Raw genomic sequence first — 19,330 nt, forward strand, 5'->3', positions numbered from 1 at the left:
GGCAGTCTCAATCGCAGGATAAAAGCTCAGTGTGAAGAAAGCCTGAGAGTGAGAGAGAGAAAGAGAAAGAGAAAGGCGGAGGGAGAATGCTTATGGATTGTATGGAGGGGTGGTGTGTCTGAATATGAATGAACGTAAACTTCTACATATTTACATTCCCCATCAACACCAAAAAAAGGGGAAGGGGACGATGCCATCTGTCCTAGACTCCCTGCCACTGCTCCAGTCCATGCTCGGTGGGGCCCAGATATGTTTCCATGGACATTGGGGGTCTAACTAGAAGTCTTGGTCTGTTCTGTATCTTTTTGCTGCAGCAATTCTCCTTCCATTTTTGTGCTAGGATATGACATACGTTACATTGACAGAAGTGCCCCACCCATTATCAGTGGCGTATAAGACTGCAGTAAGTTTGGGAGTTTTCATCTGTTTTAATTTCACTGTGTGCCCTTCATGCCTTTTAATAACCACAGACCCCATTCTCAACAGGGAGGGACATGCCTAGGATCACTGCACATCTTTTCTTCCCCAGTAACCCACATCACCACATGTGCATCACCTGGCCCTTAACTAGCTGTAGGATTGTAACCCTGGTTGACTCTTCTATCTCAGAGGGAATTAAGGGAAATATTGAACAGGCATCATCAGTGAAGTCTGAGAATGTATTTTATTTGCAAGATTACTTTCACTTTTACAATCAACAAAAAGCTCTCAGGCAAACAAAATGAAGCTTAATAAGGAATGACTAATAGTATATTTTACCATTTCTTGCAGTTACTTCCTACATATATTTTTAATTAAGTCATGGAAATGCTGTGCTTGGACTTGCAGCATATATCACTTAAGAACAGCCATCAGATTGTTTGAATGTGAAGCAGTTCTAAAACTAATTTCTAGCTTGCTGAACCATACTTATGATTAATATACAGCACAGAATATGCCTTCGTTACTGTTTGGTGCAGAATTAAAGTTGGGGACAGCAGTCCTATGGCTGCTAGACAGTGTCTAGACAGCCATAGGATTTTTCAGTTTCTGGGAACCAAGCTTGGAAACAGGGCTCCAAGCTCGGTTCCCAGAAACTGTGCTCCCCTCTCCTGCTACCTCGAAGGTGGCACAGTTCTTCCCCTGTCTTCACGCTCATAACTGCAGTGCGGAACGGGCAAAAAGGGGGCATTCCGGGGAGGAGACTGCAGAAGCGTCATTATGATGCTTCCTATGCACTGTCTGGCCTCCCCCCCTCCCCAGTTCCAACGTCTCCAGCTAGACAGCCAAGATCAGCTGTCTAGCTGCAAGTGCAGGGTGGCAGGAATGCAGAGGAGAGGGTCCCTCCATGCGCCACCCACCCTGCATTGGATAGTTGGCCATCTCCGAGTTCAGAGGCGGACGACTATCATAATAGAATTGCACCGTAAAGTGAGTTTAGGATTAGAGAAAAGATTGAAAACCCTTTAAAATATTTCAGTGTTTAGCTATGTATTGTTCCAAACATTGGCTGAAGCAGAAAAATAAAGAAAAAGAGTGGAATTACATTGATACATTTATTCCACTCTTTTCATAAGACACTTGAAAATGTTTTTTTTTTTAAATAACCATACCCCCTTTATACACAATAATTTTCAAACGCTGAAATTTCAGCTATTTTCAAGGAAAAATTGGGAGTTTCTTTTTAATGTTGAATTTCCATCCTTTTCCATTAAGAACAGGTATCTCAAGGTCAATCTTATGATGATTATGTATATTTTATATAACTTCTGTTTTGCATTTACAGAAGGCTTTGCATATTTTTCGGACCCACTCCTTTTCACACGTAAATTGGTGTGTCAGTTGTTCACAGTTGTCATAACTATTGGTGTACTTGCATGGGTTGGCTGAAAGAAATGAAACCAAAACAGAGTCAGATGCAAAAGAGAGATATAGGGGTTCATCACGCAGGAGCAGAAATCCGCATCAGTACCGAGGCCTTCTCCATCCGGTTTCATCACGGGATTAGATCAGGCTCCTTTAAGCACCTGTTGCTATCTCGTCATATTCCGCTCTTTACCTTTCACGGGGTGGCGACTTTTCTGCGAAAAACCATTACACACCCTGGGGCATCGCAACATTTTCTCCCGGGTTCCTGCCCCTTTCCCCCCCCTCACAGACTACTGGTGGTTTGGTTGTGATTGACACACAATGCGGGTGGACAGCAGCTGCCACCGAACTGCCTGAACCCCGCCCCTGCAGGCACCAGTTTCCCAGGAACTGCTGGATTTTTTTATTTACAATATTTGCATACCGCTCCATATCTAGAACAGATTTCGGCATGGTGAACACAAGAGATCAAATAACAATTGGATAAAAAGATTAAACCACCAGATTAAAATCATGCTATTTTAAAAACAGAATACCAATAGAAACAATGACTGGTCAATTACGGAGAGCCTCCTGGAACAGTGTTGTTTTACGGAGGCGCCACAAGCAGAACAGTGTTGGTGCCTGGCTGACCTCCAGGGGCAGGGACGTCCAAAGAAAGGGGGCCACCATGCTGAAGGCCCTTCTCCTGGTGGACTCCAATCGAGCCATAGGTCTATGTGGAAAGACCAGGAACATGCCCTCCGATGATTTCAGTGACTGGGCAGGTTGGTAAGGGAGAAGGCGCTCTCTTAGGTATCCTGGTCCCAAGTTGTTTAGGGCTTTGTACGCTAGTACTAAAACTTTAAACCTGGCCCAGTAGCAAATAGGCAGCCAGTGCAGTTCCCTCAGCAAAGAAGTTACATGCCGGAAAGGGGCAGCTCCCAACAAGAGCCAAGCTGCTGCGTTCTGCACTAACTCCAGCTTCTGGAGCAGCCTTAAGGGCAGCCCCACATAAAGTGCATTGCAGTAATCCAGTCTTGAGGTTACTAGCACCTGTATCACTGTTGCCAAGCTATCCCTGTCCAGGAGAGGCTGTAGTTGGCAAACCAGCTGAAGCTGATAAAAGGCACTCCAAACTGTCATGGCCACTTGGGCTTCCAGCGGCAGTGATGGATCTAGGAGTACCCCCAGACTACAGACCTGATCTTTCAGAGGGAGTGCAACCCCATCCAGAACAGGCAATGTGCCTATCTCCCAGAGTCGGGAACCACTCACCCACAGGGCTTCCATCTTGCCAGAATTCAGCTTCGGTTTCTTGGCCCGCATCCAGCCCATCACTGAGTTCAGGCACTGGTCCGGGAATTACACAGCCTCTCCTGATTCAGATGTCACAGGGAGACAGAGCTGCATGTCATCAGCATACTGATGGCACTTGGCTCCAAATCCCCTAATGACTGCTCCCAGCAGCTTCATATAGATGTTACATAACTGCCAAAGGGCCAAGGAATAGTTACCCAATATTACTCTCTCAAATCAGCCCTGCAGGTAGGACCAGAAGCACTGTAACTCAGTGCCTCCGATACCCATCCCACGGAGTCGATCCAGGATGATACCACAGTCAATGGTATCAAAAGCCGATGAGAGATGGAGCAGAATTAACAGGTTTGCACTCCCCCTGTCCCTCTCTCGATAAAGGTCATCCGTCAGGGCAACCAAGGCTGATTCAGTCCCGTAACCAGGATGAAACCCAGATGGAAATGCATCTGGATAATCAGTATCCCCCAAGACTGCCTGTAGTTGTTACGCCACTACCCTCTCCAGAACCTTCCCTAAGAAAGGGGTATTTGCAAATGGGCAGCAGTTGTCTAATAGCATTGGGTCCAGAGTGGGCTTCTTCAGGAGTGGTCGCAGTACTACCTCTTTAAGGACAGCAGGGGCCACCCCTTCCTGAAGGGAAGCTTCACCACACTCTGGACCCACCCAGCTGTACCCCCTTGGCTAGCTTTTATTAGCCAGGAGGGGCAAGGATTGAGAGGGCACGTGGTTGGTCGTATTGCTGCAAGTACCCTGTCTACGTCATCAGGCCGCAACAACTGAAACTGATCCCACAAAATTGGGCAGAAGGTGGCGTTGTACACCTCAACTGGAACTGCGCTAACAACAGCATCAAGTTCGCTGCAGAGACAAGCGATTTTGTCCTCAAAGTGCAATGCAAAAAGGTCGCAACGGGTCCTTGAGGGGACCAGGGCCCCATTTGCTGGGGAGAGTATTAACAGTGTCAGACCACCTGAAAGAGCTCTGCTGGACGCAACTTGAAGACACAATGGAGGCAACAGAGTAAGCCTTCTTTGCTGCCCATACGGTCACACGATAGGTGCGATTATGTGCTCTAGAGCGTGCTCGGTCATCTTTGCTTCGAGACTTGCGCCATTTGTGCTCTGGCCAACGTCCAGCCTGTTTCACTGCCTGTAGCTCTTCAGTATACCAGGGAGCAGAACTGTCTCCACAGCACCGGAGAGGGCAGTCAGGTGCAATTGAATCGATGGCCCTCCGCATCTCGCAGTTCCACAGTAAGGCTAGGGCCTAGGCTGGATCACCAGCTTTCTCCAAAAAATCCCCAAGAGCATTCAGAAATCCACTGGATTCCATCAGTCTCCTGGGGCGAACCATCCAAATGGGTCCCCCACCCCTGCCGGAGGGAAGTAGCACCGAGAGTTTAAATCTCAGCAGGAAATGGTCTGACCATGACAATGGGGTTACTCCCCCCACCCACATTTTCAGATTACCCAGCTCACAACTTGGAGCAAAAACCAAATCAAGGGTATGCCCTGCTTCATGTGTTGGGCCAATGACTGACTGAGACAGCCCCATGGTTGTCATGGAGCCCATGAAGTCCTGAGCTGGAGCTCCAGAGGCAGACTCAGCGTGAAAGTTAAAGTCACTTGGAACCACCGTCCTGCGTTCCTCCAACAGCACAACTTGAGACCGCCTCTCTGGCGCAGTCAGGGAGGCTGCTGGGCAGCAGGGTGGGCGGTACACCAGCAGCATCCCCAGTCTGTCTCTATGGCACCACACTAGGTGCAGCCCCTCAAGGCCTGCTCCGAGGAGGAGCGGTTTCCTGGAGAGAGAGATGGAGGTTCCATGAATCACAGTGACCCCCCACCCCACTCCACCCCTCCAACCTATGTTGGTGCTACACTGAGTACCCAAGTGGGCAGAGCTGAGGCAGGTCAACCCACCCAGCTCACCCACCCAGGTCTCAGTAATACACACCAGATCAGCCATCTCATCTAGGTCGTGGATGGGTGCGGTCTTATTGCGTACTGACCTGGCATTAAAGAGCAGCACCACAAGACAGGAGGGCACAATGGAGGAGCTACCAGGTAGGGGTGTATGAACCCCACTCACCTGAGTCCGCTGGGGGGTCTGTGGGGGGGGAAGGCGATCCGTTCCTCCCCCCGGAATCCTCCCTAGCCAGCTCCGCTCCTCGGTGAGTCCACGGAGCCGCCGGCCAGGTCCGTCTGCTGCCAGACTTCCGTCAAGTGCTGATCTGCGGACGCAAATGGTGTCCGGCGTAGCGGACGCCATTTGCGTCCCTTCTCTTTGCCATGACATCACAGCAAAGAGCAGGGACGCAAATGGCATCCACTACGCCGGATGCCATTCGCGTCCGCAGTCCGGCACCAGACGGACCTGGACCCAGCTGGTGGCAGGTAGGATCCAGCCGGCGTGAACTTTGCGGGGTGGCGGAGATGAGTGGTCAGTTCCGCCACGGACTCCAGGGGGCCAGATTCTTTAGAATCCAGTCTCATTGCAGTCTGTGGTGGAATTCTCCACCATCCCTACTACCAGGTACATGACAGCTAGAGGAGCGGGGGAGAAGGGGAACAGTGTATAAACATCTGTAACCCATTCTACTGTGATATCCCACCCCACCCACCCCCACCATCATATCTCCTTCTGCCACAAGTCACTGGGAGTAAACTCAGTGGGACTTACTACTGAGTAAGCATGCATTGCATTGTGCTGTAAGAGACTGAGCTAACTATCGGAAAGCCCCGAGTCTGAATCACACCTCTGCCATGAACTCACTAGGCGGCCTGAGACTAGCCCCTCTCTCTCTCTCTCTCTCTCTCTCTCTCTCTCTCTCTCTGCCTCAGTCCCCTCATCTGCAATATACGGGACAGTACTGGCTTCCCTTACAGGGTTGTTTTAAGGATTAGATTACATTAGATAATGTATTTGAAGTTCTTTGAGTGCTTGGAAGCATTACACAGATGTGAATGAATAATATTACTACTCCTACTACCACACATAGCTGAAGCTCATCGGCACCCACATGCCTTGGGTTCAATTTCAGTCAGGGCTCATCAGTAGAATTCATTTTTAATACCAGAGCAGAGACCTGGATTCTGTGAAGTTATAAAGATCTGCAGAGCACTTTTATTCAAGTTAAGCACCACTGCCTTTCTCCCTTAGACAGCAATCGAGGGATCAGCTGCTTGGCTCAAGGGACAAAGGAATAGGTTCAGGTGCTCACTCTTCTTTTGCACCACCAGATCAGAGAAGGAAAAATAATCCTTACCGCTCCAGCCCCTGGATTCCCACCACTGCTGATGGGAGGTGCTCACAGCCTGGCCCCAGCCTACTTTAGGGCAGGGGTGGGCAGTCCCAGGGGCCAAATCCTGCCCTCCAGGGATTCCAACTCAGCACTCCAGGGTTTCTCAGATGGCCACAACCTCTTCCATTAGCCTCACCCCCTTTCTCTGACCACTGATTGCTGGTTTACCATTTTTATGCACAGACACCCCCCCATTCTAAAAGGCTGAAGTGCCTCTCCTAAGGCTTATGTTACAGGCAGTAAGAGCTTAATGCTAAAATATGCTGGTATTTTTAGTATTTTGGCAACACCTCTTTTGCCTCCGACCCCACCCACCACTGGAACGTGGCCCCCACAAGCTTCTCCAAGAGGAAGTTGGCCCTCAGGCTGAGAGCCCCACCCCTGCCTTAGGAAATGCTGTCACTCAGTTATCTCCCTGATGGTTAACATCCACCAGACATGCCTTGCTTAAGGGTCCTGCTCCCCCAGGAGGTTCATATCAGACGTTCAAAACTTTGTCTTCTTGTGGCAACAACTAAGTGATGGAAATCTATTCCCCAGAGAAGTTCACGGGACTAGGTCATAATATAGATTTCGATGGCTATTAGAAATAGAGTGATGATCCCCTAAGTGAGGAGTGCAAAACTTGTTCAGCCCCAAGGGATCCTGGCTTGGGGGTTGGGGGCACACATGCGTACACACATGCAGTGAGTGACAGAGTAGGCTAGGAGTAGGGTACTCCCCCCCTTCATTTTTTTTTTTTTAATGACTCACTCTTGGTGTGGTCTGCTGGCTAGATACCAATTAATATTTGTATATATCATATTTTTCTCCATGGAAAGCTTCTGTTTTGAAAAACACAGCCAGGGGCAGACAACCATGGATCTGCACTAAAGAACAGATATTTGTTCCCAGCTTGAGCCATCCTCTTGCCCCAGGCATCAGCTTATTGAGTCAGCTTCACAAGTGATGCAGAGAATAGCCCTTAGAGAGTCGTAGAGCCCTCTCAGAGTGGCTGCTAAGAGTGTCTCCTAGAAGAGTGCTTCTAGCACTCAGAGGGCAGACTCTCTCAGACTGGCTCCTAGAGTGTCCTCCTGGAAGTGGGCAGCATTGATGCTTGGCAGTATTGAGAGGATGGTGGTGATCAGCAGTGAGGGTGGGGAGTTAGCAGCAGTGGAGAGGGCAGAATTATTGACGGCAGGGGCAGCTGGACAGGTGAGAAATTGGTGGACGTGGTAAAATTGGCAAGGGAGTCATGGGGGGCCACAAAATAACTCTTGGGAGCCACATGTGGCCTATGCGGGGGGCTGGGCACCTCTGCCCTAAGGGGAACAAGTTTCACAAGAATTTCTGGACAGATTACTTCTTACTACTAGTAAGTAATACAGTAGTATTACTACTGCTAGTTTAGAAGACAGTTAATACTACCCAGAGAAATTTACTATGTCATGAATAACTTACTGCAGAGTTTATCTTCACAGTTGTCAGGGCAGTCTCCACATGATGGGCCTTCCTTATAGGGTTGTGGTATCATTTCCTTTATATTCCCCCTGAAATTACAGAGTAGTGCAATATGATGATCAATCATCAAAGTGCAGTTCTTAAAATATAGACATTTTAAGGGGTAGGCAACATGTGCCCCCCACTGCAGCTCCTGCCACCATCCACATCAGCCCAAAATTGTTTACATTTTTTAAAAAACAAAACGGCATCCAGCATGGCCATTTTGAAGTCTTTTTTAACCCTTTAGTGCTCTGTAGATAACTATGAAGCCACCCCAAAGTCAAAATCAGCTTAAAAACAAGGTAATTTTGAACATTTTGGCACTCTCTAGCTGCTTCACATTCCTTCAAAAAATGGTGCCAGAGGGGGGAGGTGCAGCTTGCAAAAATGGTGCCTGGACCTCCCAAAGTTGCCTCCTCTGTCTTAATGGATTCAACTTCATTTTCTACGGATGTGTTTCTGGGCTCAATTCAGAATGCTAATTCTACCGTTTAAGGCCCTTAAATATTAAAAGGACCAAAATACAGAAAGGAATTCCTCCCCCAAATGAGCCTCTCAGATCTTTCAAGGACATCTGGAGGGGTCCCCTGCATGTCCTGCCTTTACCTGAGGTACACCTGGCAGGAATAGAGGACAGGCCCTTCCCCTGGTATCTCCCACAATATGGAACACCCTGGTCTTGGAGATCTCTTTAGCTGCCATGTTTTATGTATCCACCATTTATAGAAGACCTATTTATTTAGGCAGGCGTTTAATCTCGGTTAACTGCTTATTCTTTGAACGACTGTGTCATTTCTTCTGCCATTCTTCACTTGCTGTTATGATCTTAATTCATTGTTTCAGTCTGTTATATTCTTCATTTTTAACTATTCCTGTTAGCTACTTCGTGTCAGAAGGCAGTATGCAAATACTTATATAAATAAATGTATCAATATATACATGTAGAGAGACTTTTATGTAGGGGGACATTCAAAAATGCAGTTGGATCAGTCACTGCAGCAGCAGTTAAAGCCAGTTAAAACCCTCTTCAGCAGCAAGCCAGTTTACATGCCAAAGCCTGCCTCAATAAAAACCTATTTGCCCACCAGCAGGAGGCCAACAAGGAGGGAGCCAACCTAGTCTCCCTCAGCAGAGATTTCCAGAGTCTGGGTGCAGCCACTGAGAAGACCCTTTCTAGTGTCCCCACAAAACATACCTCTGATGGAAGTGGGACTGACACAACGGCCTCCCCAAAGACCTTAAAGCCCAGGCTCGTATGGGAGAATGCTTAAGTGTGCAGTGCATCTGAAGTTATTGTTATATGCTTCAGCTGAGACCAAATTGAATGGAGTTGCCTGTAATGTATACATTTTCTGATGGGAAAAAGTTGGGCTTGAGTGTTTTATTTTTAAACTAAAAAAAATTAATCCCCCACAAATGCTGAAATTTCTTGCTTTCAGGAAGAACATTCAGCTCCACCAAAATGCAGATGTACAAAAATGCTTGAGTTTTTTGTTTTAACCATCAACTACAGCATCCAGAAGCCTGCACATTTTATCAATTGTACAAATATGAAAACTGTGCTTTGTACCATAGGTGCACTACAGCATTTATTTCATAAAGGATTTTGCGATAAACAATCACAATTCATAAAGTCATTGAGGCATAGAGTTTTAAAGGACCTCAAAACTTCTCTGGTCCAAGCCTCTGCCAGTACAGGAATTCCACTGCTAAATCATCCCTGATAGTTGGCCATCCAGACTCTGCTTAGAAACCTCTAATGAAATAGTATCATATAATTCTATGCTACTTCATATGGGTGCCAGAGATCCACTATGAAAATGGAGATTCCCCCTACCAACAAAACCTCTCAATTCATGTGCTCTAATAACAGATTGCTGAGTACATTCCTTTGCACACAGAAATCTGTTTTTGTGTGTGTGTGTGTTTTGTCTAATGGAATGAATGGAGGAGCCCCAGCACGTATGAGCTCTGCACATGCATCAGGGAGCACATGGGGCCCTTGAACAGGATGAATTAAGAATATGTTATTTAGAAGTGATACTTACAAAGGACAGAAACGGCACATATAAAAGAAATTGAATTCGTTCTGTGGGCAGAAGGCAAACGTACATCCAGCCTGATATGAGTCATACCAAACAATCTGTCGGGGGGGGGGGGGAGACGTTAAAGGAAGGATACAGTTTAACACAGAATTCCAAGTCCTAATCTCATTGGTTATACAATCATAGAATGGTATAATTATTTAACTGATATGAAATCACCCAGCACAAGGAACCCCAGTGACAAAGCACCTCAGCCCTAGTGACAAAGCATCAAAGTAAAAAGGAGTTAAGCACACATGCAAATTAAGCACCCCTGGAAGCAGAAGGTAAGTGCTATTTACTTATTAATTCATTAATTTTGTTCAGGCAAAAATCCTGCAGAAACGTACAGTCAGAAGCTAAATCCCAAGTAGGGGTGCACGAAAGTCACTTACCTGGTCTTGCAGCTTGCTTCGCGGTGGGGGGGAGGCGCTTCGCTGCTCCCCCCGAAGTTCAGGCCGGGGGGGGAGGCTTCCCTCCTCGCCCGGCCGAAATTCAGGCCGGGGGGGGAGGCTTCCCGCCTCGCCCGGCCGAAATTCAGGCTGGGGGGGAGGCGCCTCGCCTCGCCCGGCCGCGAAATAAAAAGTAAAAAAAAAAAAAAACGCCCCCGTGATAGGCTACGTGACGATTTACGTAGCCTATCACGGCTGACTTTGCAAATCTAGCCGTGATAGGCTACGTTAATCGTCACGTAGCCTATCACGGGGGCGTTTTTTTTTTTTACTTTTCTTGGAATGGCGGCGGCAGCGGCCGGTCAAAAGACTGGCTGCCGCCCCTGCCCCTGTCAAAGCCCTGCCGAACCACCGCTGTGACCCGCCACCGGGAGCGACATTCGGGAAAGGTAAGTCCCATCCCGGGGGGGGGCGGGGGGCGGAGAATTTCTCCCCGAAACTACTTCGGGGGGCCGAATATGTTGGCAATTGGCCTCCCAAAGTTTCAGGGAGAAATTCTCCCCCATCCCTAATCCCAAGGGGGAAATCCCACAGAACCATAGATTTCTTGCAATCCTACTCAGAGGTTCCTGAGTCGTTGCAGAGAACCTCAACCACATACTTAAACTAAACCCAAGTTTGGAAAAGGGCAATAAAAGTAATACATAGCTCTAAACTGACAACAGCCACTGTGAGGACCTAGCTAGTGGAAGAGTCTGCTTGTAAACAAAAAGTTCAGGCTCGGTGCAGGCCCAGGTTTTAGGTTTTTAAGAGCCATTCATAAACTAAACTTTAGCTGCAGAGCTCATCCCAAGTAAAGAGTTCAGCTTTTCATTTAGTTAAAAGAAAAAGTGTTAACCCTAGAAAGTACAGACACTTGCATTCCTAGGGGAGCTAAAACCACATCTGCTCCTTAATCCTCTACCCATTGCCTATTGGACCTAGATTTCCACTCATTGGAAGTTAGCGCAGACCAGTAGTTGATCCGTACCCTCCCTTGTTTTATAAACAAACCCTCTAATATGATTGGCTGCAGCAGCAGTTGGGGCAAACTAGCCAGCGTAGGCAGGCTTGCGAGGCTTGTCTCAATCCGTGATAAAGCATCAAGGTAAGAAGAAGCTAAGCACACATAAGAGTGAAACACTCATGTGCGTTCAACGAGAGGGTGAGGAGGCCAGAGCAGTTAACCCTGCCCTGCTTTCTCCTAGTAAATAACTTAGTTTCCCAGGTAAACAAACCCAATAATAGCAATAAAAGAAACAGCTGTGCAGGTAGAAAGCCAGAAGATGTGGGGGCTATCCAGTGTATTGCACCAAGCGTCACATGTTTGAGGATCCCCCAGCTGGACAAAAGCAGGGGTGTAGCCCTGCCAGGTCTCACTGCGTGGTCATCCTGGTACTGTTTCTGGAGCTGGGTCCTAGACGGCTGTAGGGCAGGCTGCTGGCTGCCCTCGCCGCCGCGCTCGCGTCCTGAAACTCCACACGCCCATCCAGAGAGATATTGGTCAGGGCTCAGGAAAGAGAGCGCTGCCGGCGTGCACCAGGGGTTGGTGGCAACGCAGGCAGGGCTCCAGATGCCGCTGGTGGTGGCACTACCAGGGTTGCTGCTGCTCCTAGGGGCAGCAGCAGGAGTAGGCCCTGCGGCTGTGGGCACTGGGTGAGCAGAGGGCTATGAGGCGAGCAAGCCACCATCACCGTGAGAAGAAGAAAGAGAGTTGAGGCTTGCGGGCTATGTTTCCTTCCCTCATCTTGGCTGTCTGCCAACAATCCTGTGAGGTAGGTTAGGCTGAGAGGTAGTGACTGGCCCAGATCATCCTTTGAGAAATGGGAGACATTTGCTGGTCTTCCTCAGGCAACAAAATGTTTTTGTTCCTCAGGCAACAAAAACAAAATGATGCTCTGACTGGGATTCCTGCATTGAGCAGGGGGTTGGACTCGATGGCCTTGTAGGCCCCTTCCAACCCTACTGTTCTATGATTCTATGTCCTGGGCCAGCAGGATGTGTGTGTCCTCTTTGGCTGTTGCATCTGAAAGAGGCAGTGAGTCAGTTTATGTCTCTTTCTTGAGTGTGCGTGCGTGTGTATGTGTATGAGAGAGTGTGTCAATGTGTGTTTATGTTTTCTGTGTCTGTGCATTGTATTTTGTAAACAGAGAAGCTTGTGTTTGTATTTGAGTGTTCTACCATGGAAGAGATATTCATCTTTTGTTTCCAGGAAAGCATGGAAGATGATTTCCACAAAAATATGTAGCGAAAATTTTTTTGTATTATTATCGTACATTGTTGACTCTGTGTGCGTATGTAAGTGTGTATGTTGTATGTGAGTTCACTACTGGGGGCAGAGTAGGAGGCTCACTACAGACAGCTACCCCAGGGCCCATCATGGCCTTGAGCTGGCCCTTGCTGTGTGGCTCTGAGGATATCATAATTAGCAGTGGCAGTAGCAGTTGTTTCTGGAACAAGAGAATGAGGGTCCAGAGGAGTGCTTTTGTGTGCTGTGATTTCCTCAAGGTTGAGACGTTGATCAGAAGGCCACATAAGGAGTTGGATCCAGACTTAGACTGTTTCTCCATGACAACGGAAGGAGAAAAGAATGGAGGACCAGATTTTTTTAAAGGAATCAGCTTTACTGAGATTTGATCCATGCAGGGCTCCACGAGGGAATGCTCCACACCAGTAAAAATCGCTTCACAGAACGTACTTCCTGGTGGGGGTGAGAGTGAATGTCATCTGACTGGCAGGGGCTGCTCGATCAGTAAGAGAGGCTTCCCCCCCTTTCTCCTTTCCCCTGAAGGTCCAGATGCACCTGCTTTTCAGGAGCAAGCCTTGTTGACTGCAATGGGAGTTACTTCTGAGTAGACACACATATGCTTGTGCTGGGAAAGATGTGGCGGGGGGGGGGGAACACACACACATGAATGGGAAACCAGCCCCCTTTCTAACCACAGGATCTCTGTAAGGAAGGTGTGAAGTACTTACTTCGTAAGGCAATAAACCAAGCCACGGAGAATCGCAGGTTTGGTGAAGCGCTTTATGGGCTTTAAACTTCAATTCATGGATATCTCTGTAAATTCTGATGTGGGCATTCAGAGGGCAAGCCTCATTGAGTACAATGGGAGTTATTTCCGAGCAGACACACATATGATTGTGCTGGGAAAGGGAGCAGGGAGAACGCAGGCATGGGAAACCAGTCCCCTTTCTAACCAAATCGATACTGCACAGGATTCCTATAACAAAGCTGTGAAGTAGTTACTTCCTAAGGCAATAAACCAAACAACAGAGAATCGGAGCCTCGAGATCTTGCTTTAGAGCATAAATGAAGGTGCTTTAAACTGTGCTGTTTCAATTAAGGGGGTTCTCTGTACATTCTGAAGTGGGCATTCAGGGGACAAGCCTCATTCAGCACAATGGGAGTTACTTCTGAGTAGACGCTAATTGGTTTGTGCAGGGATAGGAAACACACAGGCAACACCCCTTGACTGGTGAAAGGCACACCCCTGGGCAAGGCTAGCATACCCGAGGTCAATGCGGGGGTTGGGGCACACAGCAACTGTACCGGGGAGAACTTGACTTAAGGAAAAGCATCCGACTTTAAGCAGTCTCAGGAAATCCTGAGTTTTTCCCTGATAAGCTCCAGGGTGGCTGCTGGATGGCCACAACGTCATGTATCCCTAACAACCTCAACATGCAGCCAGCTCAGAGTAAATCACTGGTGCAGACACCTCCTTAGTCATACTTAGAGCAGACTCACTGAAATCAATGGGAAAAGTTAGTCATCATGACGTATGACTATCTTAAGTTCCTCTGATTTCAGTGAGTCTACTCTAAGCATGACTAAGACTGGATCCAACTAAACCACCATAAGAGGTGACTGAATATTTTGAGAAACTGGAACCTCTGAACTATGGACTCTGGACTCATGAAAAAAAAAGCCCTATGAAGTCAGTGGTGGCAGAGGCCACAGAATGTTGAAAGAAACCAGTGCTGTGAGCAACAATCCAGACTGCTGTTCTAGGGAGAATATAACAAGATGTGTTTCTGGCACTGTGGGTGATCAGTTGGAAATTCTGGAAGCTATCATTGCCTTCTTGCTGAACCTCAAAAAGACATGCCCTCATCCTGCATTCATTGCTCAGCAGAACTCCAAAGTGACTGAAAGCTCAATTTTACTGTATAGTTTTACAAGGTTGTATAATCTTAGATGGGGGCATGGCTGTGAGGGGGCGTGGCTGTGACTATCATGAAGGGAACCTGCATTTCTGAATTTGCCACTACACTACTGGACAAAAGTGCACAGTGTAATGTGGTCAAGGAACAAGTTCATTCCCTTGAAATCAAGGTCGCAGACTTGGAGAAGCTGAGAGAGGCAATGAGGTTTATGGACAAGAGCTTTGGGGACCTGATAGCAATGTCTCAATCCCTGGCTGAAAGATCCTCTATGTTCGTGGATAATGGGGGTCTCAGGGAAGGAGAGTATCATTCTGAGGAAGAGGGAAATGATTCCTCAGAGGGAACCATTCCTTGAAAGTCAAACAAATATCCTCTCATGCCAAGGATATGTCTCCAGGGGCGGCAGGCGGGGGCTGTGGTAGTGGAAGATTTGATCATTAGAGACATAGACATAGGGTTTGTGATGGGCTTGTAGACTACATGGTGAATTGCCTGCCTGGTATGAAGGTTGCGGTTATCACATGCCAACTAAATAGCTTAGCAGATAGTGCTGGAGTAGAGTCAGTGGTTGTGGTCCACGTACCAATGACTTAGGGAAATGTAGTCTTGAGGTCCTGGAAGCCAAATTTAGGTTGCTAGGTAGGAAGTTGAAAGCCAGGACCACCAAGGTAGCTTTTTCCACACACAAAGCCAGCTAGACAGGCAAAGCTGAGGAGTCTCAATGTGTGAATGAGATGGTGATGTAGGGCGGAGGGGTTTAGATATGTTAGACACTGAGGAACATGTTTGGAAAAGCCAGGCCTGTACAGGAGGGATTGGCTCACCTTGAACCAGACTGCTCGAATGTAACATAAAAAGGTGGCAGAGCTTTTAAACTGAACCCTTTGTTTGCAAGCTACTTTTGACCCTTTGGGGACTCGGTAGCAGCTACAGAGCACCAAAAGGGTCAAAACTAGCTTGCCAACAAATTTGACCCTTTTGGTGCTCCAGCAGCTCTGGTGGCCAAGATTGGGGGGGGTGAATTTCGGGGGGGGGGCTGCACTGAGGAGGCTGCATGTAGGCTACAGGACACATGTTGCTCACCTCTGATATAGAAGGAGAAGTGCTGCTGAAAAAAACCCATGGCTTCCACAAAGGTAAGCTAGGGATGGCGGAGAATTTCTCCACGAATCTCCGAGCGGCCGAATGCCAACGCATTCGGCTCTCCAAAATTGGTGGGGAAATTCTCCGCCCCCCCCCCCCCGGGATGGGACTTACCTCATGCGAATGTCCCTCTCGGCGGCAGGTCCCGACGGCGTTTCGGCGGCGTTTCGGCAGGGGTGGGGGCGGCGGCCGGTCTTCTGACCGGCTGCTGCCGCCGCCACCATTTCCCAGTAAAGTAAAAAAAAAAAAAAGTGATAGGCTACGTAACGATTTACGTAGCCTATCACGGCTAGATTTTCAAAGCCAGCCGTATAGGCTACATAAATCTTTACGTAGCCTATCACGGCTAACATTGGGAAAAAAAAAAAAGCACGTACGCAAATGGTGGCGCCCATGGGCGCCGCCATTTGCGTTCCTTATTTGGGCACGGGTAGTCTACGTAAAGATTTACGTAGACTATGGCGAAAATAAGGGCAACGCTACTTGCGTTGCCCTTATTTTTGCCGTAGTCTACGTAAATCTTTATGTAGACTACCCGTGCCCAAATAAGGAACGCAAATGGCGGCGCCCATGGGCGCCACCATTTGCGTACGTGCTTTTTTTTTTCTTCCCCAAAGTCAGCCATGATAGGCTACGTAAAAATTTACGTAGCCTATCACGGCTGACTTTGAAAATCTAGCCGTGATAGGCTACGTAAATCGTTACGTAGCCTATCACGTTTTTTTTTTTTTTTTACAATTTACTTTTTTATTTTGCGGCCGGGGAGACAGGGCGCTCCCCCCTGGCCAGAATTTCGGTGGGGAGGGATGGGGCGCCTCCCCCTCGGCCTGAATTTCAGCCGGGAGGGGCGGGGCACCTCCCCCCCCCGCCAAGGATTTCGGGGGGAGAACCGGAGCGCCTCCCCCCCCACCGAAAACAGCTGCGGGACCAGGTAAGGGACTTTCGTCCATCCTTATGTCTCACTAACCACTTAAGAGTTCTTTGAGAGTTTAAATAAACATGTGGATGGGGTTTATCCAGTATACATTGTTTACTTGGATTTCCAAAAGGCTTTTGACAAAGTCCCTCACCAAAGACTCCTGAGCAAGCTTAATAGTCATGGAATAAGAGGAGCGTTCCTTTAATGGATCAGTAACTGGTTAAAGAACAGAAAGCAGAGAGTAGGAATAAATGGTATATTCTTCCAATGGAAGGATATAAACAGTGAGGTCCCACAGGGACCAAAGTATTGGGACCAATGCTATCAACTTGTTCATAAATGATCTGGAATTAGGAAACAGCAGTGAGGTGGCCAAGTTTAGTGATGACACCAAATTATTTAGAGTGGTTAAAAAGAAAAGGAATCGTGAAGAGCTCCCAATGTCTCTCCAAACTGGGAGAATGGATATAAAAATGGCAAATACGGTTCAGTGTAAGCAAGTGTAAAGCAATGCACCTTGTGGCAAAAAATCCCAACTTCATGTATATGCTGATGGGATCTGAGCTAGCAGTGACTGACCAAGAAAAAGATCTTGGAGTGGTGGTGGGCATCTCAATGAAAATGTCAATTCAATGTGCAGCTGCTGTGAAAAAGGCAAATTCCATGTTAGTCATAATAAAGAAAGTAATTGAAAATAGAACTTCCAATATCATCCTGCCTTTTCACTAATCTATGGTATGGCCACACTTAGAATACTATGTACAGCTCTGGTCACCACACTTGAACTGCACCGCAGCTCTGTAATGATATTGTAGAGCTCGAAAAAGTGCAGAAAAGGGCACCTCCAGATCAAGGAGCTGGAGCAACTTCCCTATGAGAGAAGGGAACAACAACTGGGGCTGTTTAGCCTGGGAAAAAGATGAGTAAGGCGAGACATGATAGAGGTGTTCAAATGGTGTGGAGAATGTGGACAGGAATACATTTTTCTCCCTCCCTCATAATGCTAGAACTCAGGGTCACCTCATGAAGCTGACTGGTGGGAGATTCAGGACAGATAAAAGGAAGGATAGTATGGAATTAAACTATAGTTAAACTATAGAATTCACTACCACAACAAGTAGTGATGGCCACCAGTTTGAATGGCTTTAAAATGGGACTGACAGATTCTTCGAGGAGGAGGCTAATAGCTACTAGAGCTGATGGCTAAATGCTGCCTCCAGTACCAGAGGCAGTATGCCTATGTACACTAGTTGCTGGGAAACACGGGCAGGAGGGTGCAGTTGCTGGGGAACATGGGTGGGCAGGTGCTGTTGTGCTCCTGCCCTGCTTGTGGGTTCCTGGTCAACAGCTAGTTGGCCACTGTGTGAACAGAAAGCTGAACTAGATGGACCCTTGGTCTGATCCGGCAGGGCTCTTCTTATGTTATTATGTGCATGTGTTTGTGTGCGAACCAGCGAAGGTCACTGTGAAGAAAAAATATTGGTAATGTCTATACTAGTTCGTAATTGCAATCACTTTCTCTAGTTTCATCCAGTTTAATGGAAATTAGCCCCCTTCATGCATTATACGTGTGCAGGGGCTCCACACAATTAATGGGAAGCAAGGCTGGCCAGTGGGGGCAGCCATCATTTTTTACCCACAAGGCCCCTGAGAATGACACAATGTCATGATGTAGCATGATGTTGTTTTAAGTTTGATGCAATTTATATTTTTATTTGTAAGTTGCCTTGAATATATTTTTATCATAGAAAGGTGACATATCAGTGTTCAGATAAATACACACATACATGTTTATGAGTTTCTGTTCATACCTGAGTATATGCCGAAGACATTTTCTGTAGATCAGCTGACGTATTGCCATACTGGAAACTGGACTTTGACTCATTCCACATTTGGATGACATCTGACCAGGCTCTGATAAAATTTGATTGTGATATACACTCACCACATATGTGTCCTGAAAAAAGAAGAAAACAATTGTATCTAGGGGCTCAACTCAGGCCTACGGCTCAACTCAAGTGACCCTCAAATTTTGCAGCCCTGTTCACAGGTGGTAAATTTGGAAGGCCATTTCTTGGAGTATTTCATGAGGTGGCATTGAAATTCACTACCATGACAGAGGGGCTTACCCTTAACTCTAGCAGTGGAGCTGGAAACAGCAGCAAATAATCTCTTCCAGTGGCACAGCTGCCATTCTATGTTCTCCAAAATTTCCCAGGCACAATATCATTCTGGGACTTTGTGTGTGTGAGGAAAGAAATGGCAATCCAGTGCTTGCCAACATTTTTGTGGAAGTTGCCATTCCCCCACCACTACCACCAATGTCCTGGAATGAAGTTTCATCCAGGCCATTTTGGGAACATAATACAGTGGCTGTGCCAACAAAAGGGGAAGAACGGGCAGCAAAATACAGGAGGAAGAAGAAGAAGAAGAAGATTGAAGGAAGCCACAGGCACCACTGCTTGCTCACATCCTCAGCAGCAATGAATGTCACTGTCTCCTGTGTAGAATAAGAAAATTCACACCCTGTTCAGGAGTTTAATTTTGCTTCCTCACCAACATTTTTAATTTCAGCTACTTTCATCTCAGGCTGTTTCCAGCCACGTGGATCCCAGTGCTACCAAATCACTACTCTTGCACTGTAAGCTATAAG

General features: G+C 47.4%; 1 protein-coding gene across 1 annotated transcript in view; it reads right to left on the reverse strand.

Moving 5' to 3' along the window:
* Window positions 1-646: 646 nt before the first annotated feature.
* The window catches only part of LOC146358885 (cysteine-rich venom protein ophanin-like), a 56,729-nt gene continuing 38,045 nt past the window's right edge, over window positions 647-19,330 (reverse strand). Inside the window, exons 5-8 of the mRNA XM_084822607.1 lie at window positions 18,489-18,634; window positions 9,982-10,076; window positions 7,892-7,980; window positions 647-1,865 (exon numbers count right to left, since the gene is read on the reverse strand). Coding sequence (XP_084678733.1) covers window positions 1,738-1,865; window positions 7,892-7,980; window positions 9,982-10,076; window positions 18,489-18,634 — 458 coding nt within the window. The 3' untranslated portion in view covers window positions 647-1,737. The remainder of the gene's footprint in view (window positions 1,866-7,891; window positions 7,981-9,981; window positions 10,077-18,488; window positions 18,635-19,330) is intronic.

Source organism: Heloderma suspectum, chromosome 1, assembly GCF_057233095.1.
Source record: "Heloderma suspectum isolate Gila_16-S chromosome 1, 16-S_ref, whole genome shotgun sequence".
Lineage (NCBI taxonomy): Eukaryota > Metazoa > Chordata > Lepidosauria > Squamata > Helodermatidae > Heloderma > Heloderma suspectum.